Below are 6,000 nucleotides of genomic sequence, written 5' to 3'. Positions count from 1 at the left end.
GATTAATTCAATCTCTAAACCTTCAACTAATCCTTGATAAGTTATTGCACTGATTAAACAATGAAGTTGGAGAAGAGGAGCTTAATTCTCAGGTGGAAACAAGCAAAACATGTGACTGACAGCTTTTGTTGAAGTGTAAGTAACGAGAGGCCTACAGTTCGGTGAAAATCTGGAAAAAAGAAAAAATGAAAAAAAGAAGTGAGAGAGAGCGAGAGGAGAGCTGCAGTGAAGGGTTTTTTGTCTTGTTGTGAGTGATGGTGGCTCGACGAAGGACTACCCTGCGACTTTGAATGCAATTGTGGATGAGCACCACATCCACATGCTTGTTGTCTTCGGCCTTGGATTTTGCTGATCCTCCTGATTTCTGCTGTTCCTTCTCTCTTGTTTTTCACCTTGAACAATTTGTTGTGAGTATCAACAGCCACACTGCTGTTGGCTGCTGCTTCCCTACAGCCTCCAAATCTTTTTACTGCTCAAGTCTGGTGTCCCCAAACAATCATACTGGTCAAAGGGGTTGTCGTTCTGTGGATCTTGTCAATATTTTGCAGCATCTGGCCATTTCAGGACTCATTTTCTTTGATTCCTGGATAGGTAAGAAGGTAGGTTTCAGTTCCCTCTCTGTTTCCCTTCATCCTTGTTGAATCAAAGGTTGTTTGGTTGCCTTTTCCTCCTGCTAAGACTGGAAATTATTCTCTCTCTCTCTCTCTCTTTTTGGCTTTGCTCGATCATTCGCTCCAACATTATTGCTTTTTCCCTTGTTGAATCAGGTGGTACCAACCACAAAGATCAAGCTTTCTTCTTCTATTTGACAAGATCTTACTGGTTTTTGGTCTTTTGTAAGATCTGCTTCAGCTCTGTGCCATTTTATCAGGTTCCTGTTGTTTCACAACAATATATCCTTCATTTACTATCATTTGTGCTATTTTTTGTTCTTAAGCTGATGATTATACTTGGTATCTTGGAAAATCTTCTTGTCTTCTTTTTAGATGCTGATGCTATGTCTTCAGCTCTGCCTTTTTTATGCTGTGCATGCTTTGATCCAAGAATTTTTTGCAGAATAAATTGAGTCGTGGAATTAGGACTTTTTTGAATTAAGATCAAGCATTGACAAACATAGGAGAAAGCATAACTCTTAAGGAGTGACAAGGAATGAATACAACTAAGATCAAACGGAGAGTCGGTAAATATGAGCTGGGACGCACGATCGGGGAAGGAACATTTGCCAAGGTCAAGTTTGCAAGGAATATCGAAACTGGAGAACCCGTTGCCATCAAGATTCTTGACAAGGAGAAAGTTCTCAAACACAAATTAGTCGAACAGGTGGCTAAATTTTCCTGAAATTTTTTACTTATGCGCTAAGTTTTTTTTCTTTATAACATCTGCAAAACTATTTTCGCAGTAATCTAATCCCAATGTGTGTGAATGCATGATGACATTGGAGCCTTTGTGCTGATTTCAGACAATTGAGTCCTGCATGTATAGGCAGATGCATTTGAAGACTTAAAATGCACTACTATTATCTTTTTTTTTTCTGAATATTTTTGTTTCTTGCCACCATAGAAGTAGCTTTGTTAAGTCTTCCTTGATTGCCTCTTGACAAATTTCAAGTTTACTAACAGTAAATTCTTTGTGCAGATCAAGCGAGAAGTAGCTACTATGAAGTTAATAAAGCATCCTAATGTTGTTCGCATCTATGAGGTCTAATTTTGCTTTCGACCTTATTTCTAGTCTCACTATGTAATAATTTTGGTAGCACTATCCTAGTTGAAAAAGTGGCATTGTGATGCTTTCCTTGTCCCTCGTGACGTCTATTTCACAATTCATTTTAGTTATCATCTAGTGACATGCTACTGTAGTTTGGTCGGTAATCATCAACTAGAGTCTTGCAGTCCATGCATTAATCTCTCAATTGATTCACACTTACAAGAACTAGGCAATAAACACACACACATAGATGCTGGAATAAGCACTTTCTGTTAATTTCTTCTTCGAGAAATGTTCATTCACTTAGCTGATTAATGTTTTCCCTATTCCAGGTGATGGGAAGCAAATCGAAGATTTTCATTATACTAGAATTTGCTACAGGGGGAGAGCTTTTCGACAAAATAGTAAGAGCAAATTTTGATGCATCAATTTCCTTAGGACAGTTTTCTTCTCTAGAAAGAACATACATGCTCAAGCCATAGGGAATATAATGTTGTCTCATAACGCGATTTGATAAAGAGTATATACTACCGACACCAATGAATTCAAACATAGGACCTTTTTGAGATCATGTTAAATCTTATTAGCTTAAAACTTATCTCAAAACTTTGATTTTTCTTAGAAACTCAAATTATTACCATTCATATACTTCTCACTCTAGTCTGATATATCATGTAGGTAAACCATGGTCGTATGAGGGAAGACGAAGCACGAAGATATTTCCAACAACTTATCAATGCGGTTGATTACTGCCATAGCAGGGGAGTTTACCATCGCGATCTGAAAGTAGACTAACCACACACATCCTTATGACGATGAATTGTTCAAGTCTTTGAGCAATATTAATTGTGTTACATGCATTTCTGCAGCCAGAAAACTTACTACTCGATGCTTACGGTAACCTGAAAGTTTCAGACTTCGGATTAAGTGCATTATCACAGCAAGTCAGGGTAAACTTCATTTTGATCAGTGGATAATTTCTTAATATTTTTCGATTTGTAATCATCCAATTAAGCTTCAAATTTTTTTAATGTTTGTTCCAGGATGATGGCTTACTTCATACCACTTGTGGCACTCCAAATTATGTTGCTCCAGAGGTCGAGATAACTATCTCGTGACGATATGTTTTGAACTACTTTGAAGATCAAATCTGATACTCGTCTAAAATAATTTTGTTCTTCGTATTAGGTTCTCAATGATAGAGGCTATGACGGAGCAACTGCAGATTTATGGTCTTGTGGAGTCATCCTATTTGTGCTGCTTGCAGGTTACTTGCCCTTTGAGGATTCTAATATTATCACCTTGTACAAGAAAGTGAGAATTACATTGTAAACAGGGTTACTGCATCACATTACATTCTTGAAAATTATACTCATTTTTATTTTACTTGCAGATTTCATCTGCTGAATACACATGTCCATCTTGGCTTTCCTTTGGCGCTATGAGATTGTTGGCGAAAATCTTAGACCCGAATCCATTGACGGTAAGGATTTTGTTTATAATGATCTTACTATTAAACCTTCTTTATCATCCAATTTGTTACATTTGATTTCTTTTGCTTTCTTTTTTTGTTAGTATCGCATATTTTGATTGAATGCAAAAATGCATTTGCCTTTCTTTCGATTTGTTTGAGTTGTAAAAACCACATGCTCCTTTCAAACTAATTTCAGCGAGTAACTATTTCGGAGATATTGGAGGATGAATGGTTCAAGAAAGGCTACAAGCCTCCGGTTTTTGAGGAGAATTACTCTGGAAATTCAGATGATGTTGATGCTGTTTTCAAGGATTCGGAAGTGAGTCTCACTGGCAACCTCGGCCAATGTTTCTAGTAAACATTTTCAAGACAGAGCACGCGATGAATATGATCTTATCTTGTGTGAAGCTAATCTGCACTTGTTGTTGCAGGAGCATCATGTGACAGAGAAGAAAGAGGAGCAACCAACATCTATGAATGCATTTGAACTGATCTCAATGTCAAAAGGGCTAGATCTCGGCAATTTGTTCGACCCAGAGCAGGTTCAGATGTTCAACTAAATTTCAATTATTTTTCATGAAAATGAAAACAGTGTGCTGTCTTTTGGTAGCTTCTTGTGCATCAACTCATAGTCAGGCTTCATTTAGTATTCCTCTTTGAGACAGGAATTTAAAAGAGAAACAAGATTCACATCAACAAGCCCAGCCAAAGAGATTATAGATAAGATCGAAGAGGCCGCAAAGCCACTTGGATTCGATGTTCAGAAGAAGAACTACAAGGTATGTTCTACAAGAAAAAAAAAGGATTCAAGCTATCTGAATACTGAATACAAGCTGAAGCAGTGATATAGCATAGCCTAGAGCTGAAACAAGAGATATAATATTTGTTATCTGCTCAAAGTAATTAGGACTAATACGAGACGAGGTTTAATACGAAGAAGATACAAGAAATACGGTGAAAGAAGTATATTTAATTTGCATTTTCTCATTGTTCTCTATGCTTGTTCAGATGAGGCTAGAAAATATAAAAGCTGGAAGGAAGGGAAATCTCAAAGTTGCAACTGAGGTCATTCTAAAAAAACATCATTTTTCGCCGAGAGACTGCAAGATTCCATTTTGCTAATGGTTGTTCCAATGCACTTGTAGGTATTCCAAGTCGCTCCATCTCTGCATATGGTCGAGGTACGAAAAGCTAAAGGAGACACTCTAGAATTCCACAAGGTATACCAACTGAAACCTCAACTAAGTTCTTCCCATATTCTGAGCTTTTTTCGGAAGTTGGTGGTGCATTTTTCATAGCTAACACATCATAAACAAATCGAACTCGAATTGGCTGATTCTACAATCACTTCTCTGCCCTGCAGTTTTACAAGAACCTGTCCAGCAGCCTCAAGGATGTTGTTTGGATATCTGAGGATGGGCAAGAACAAGCTTAAGTAGGAACACCTATTGTGCTACATATAGAAGTGTGTGTGCAATTTCTTGATTGTTTTCGCCTATTTTGGAGCAGAACAACATGAACTGGACCTGATCATCATGTTCTCCTTTGTGATTCTTTCATTAAGTTTCCTGTTTCTCCCTACTAAAATGATTCCTCCTTGCATATTTTTAGTGGAAGGCAAGGAATCATGTAATGCTGCAACTGTAGTATATATATATATATTCTTGGAGCTGTATTAATTAAGCAAAAGCATAATGCTCTTTTCTGCAGAATTCTATTACCTCTTTGTCTTCTTTCCTTCCCAAGTGATGAAGATCATATAGAATTGTGATCCTATACTTAGGGATGAAAACGAGTCGAACCGAGTCGAATAATATTAGGCTTGAGTTCGAATCGAATTTTTATTATAAGGTTCGAGCTCGGCTCGATTTGGAATTATCAAGCTCGCGAACAGTTCGAGTTCGGTTTGTTATTAATTCGATTATCATAGTTAACGAGCCTAATTCGTTAAGTGAGCTTGGACTCATTTTAAAGTTCATTTTTTGGTTCATTTTAAAATTTATTTTAGAACTCTTTTTTTGACTCGATTTAATGCTCATTTTAAGACTCGTTTTAAAGTTATTTTTTAGCTCGTGAGCCTACAAACGAATATGTTCGCGAGTTCACGAGCCGAATATCTTTAAGCTTGAGCTTGACTCGATAAAACTGTTGAGCTCGGTTCGATAAGATAAACGAATGAATTTTAACGAATTTTTTATCGAATCGAGCTCCGAATAACTCCCGGATCGTTTGGTTCATTTACCTCCTTACCTATACTATACCAGATCGACTTAGATTGGATATTGATTTATTTAGGATAAGATTGGATATTGATTTCGTTGATTAAGTAGAATATTAAGAATTAAATATTTAAAATTCATAATTTTAGAAAAGGAATGAAAAAAATATTCGTCAAAATTAAAATCATTGAATATTAATTAAATAATTATTTTAAATAGTTAACATAATGATAAAAATTATTCGTAATCTTTGAGAAGATTTTAAATAATATTTTTTATATAGATTATATTTAATAATAAATGTAAATTTTTGAATAGATTTTAATTTGATATATATTATGTATCCGTAAATTTGAGTTAAAAATTATTGATCGTAAAGTTCCATAGAAATAAGTTTTTGATACGTCACCGGATCGAGGGTCTCATCAAGATGATCCAAAAGTCAAAGAGGATTATTGATAGTGTAAAGCACTAGCATTACTGGAATTATCCTTTATCCAAAGATTCCGACACAATCTGACACGGCAGTGGAATCTAAAGCAGAAGCTGGGGCCCATGGTAGGCAGATTATGCTGTTTGCCTACGTGTCCTCATCTTCTGGGA

The 6,000-nt window shown here is 36.2% G+C and overlaps 1 protein-coding gene across 5 annotated transcripts; it reads left to right on the top strand.

Annotated features, from left to right (window-relative positions):
• The first annotated feature begins 269 nt into the window (after window positions 1–269).
• LOC122038891 (CBL-interacting protein kinase 32-like) lies at window positions 270–4,890 on the top strand. 5 transcript variants are annotated; one of them, XM_042598855.1, is made up of 16 exons: window positions 271–591; window positions 768–871; window positions 1,057–1,320; window positions 1,636–1,698; window positions 2,037–2,108; window positions 2,383–2,490; window positions 2,574–2,654; window positions 2,748–2,801; window positions 2,893–3,018; window positions 3,098–3,187; window positions 3,375–3,497; window positions 3,610–3,720; window positions 3,844–3,957; window positions 4,187–4,243; window positions 4,324–4,398; window positions 4,542–4,890. In XM_042598855.1, the coding sequence occupies exons 3-16, from the start codon at window positions 1,150–1,152 to the stop codon at window positions 4,611–4,613; spliced, it is 1,317 nt and encodes a 438-aa protein (XP_042454789.1). In that variant the 5' UTR covers window positions 271–591; window positions 768–871; window positions 1,057–1,149; the 3' UTR covers window positions 4,614–4,890. The 5 variants fall into 5 exon arrangements, with proteins under 5 accessions (XP_042454792.1, XP_042454791.1, XP_042454789.1 ...); XM_042598854.1 differs by having other exon boundaries at window positions 271–599; XM_042598856.1 differs by having other exon boundaries at window positions 271–648.
• The last annotated feature ends 1,110 nt before the right edge of the window (window positions 4,891–6,000 follow it).

Source organism: Zingiber officinale, chromosome 1A, assembly GCF_018446385.1.
Source record: "Zingiber officinale cultivar Zhangliang chromosome 1A, Zo_v1.1, whole genome shotgun sequence".
In the NCBI taxonomy this organism is placed as follows: Eukaryota; Viridiplantae; Streptophyta; class Magnoliopsida; order Zingiberales; family Zingiberaceae; genus Zingiber; species Zingiber officinale.
This window is presented reverse-complemented; position numbering and strand designations above follow the sequence as displayed.

Bases quoted from the DNA above. Each gene is read 5' to 3' on its own strand.
- LOC122038891 (XM_042598858.1), top strand. From the start codon at position 1,150: ATGAATACAACTAAGATCAAACGGAGAGTCGGTAAATATGAGCTGGGA. The intron at 1,699-2,036 runs GTCTAATTTTGC...TCCCTATTCCAG, and splicing joins ATGTTGTTCGCATCTATGAG to GTGATGGGAAGCAAATCGAA. The intron at 4,399-4,541 runs GTATACCAACTG...TCTGCCCTGCAG, and splicing joins ACACTCTAGAATTCCACAAG to TTTTACAAGAACCTGTCCAG.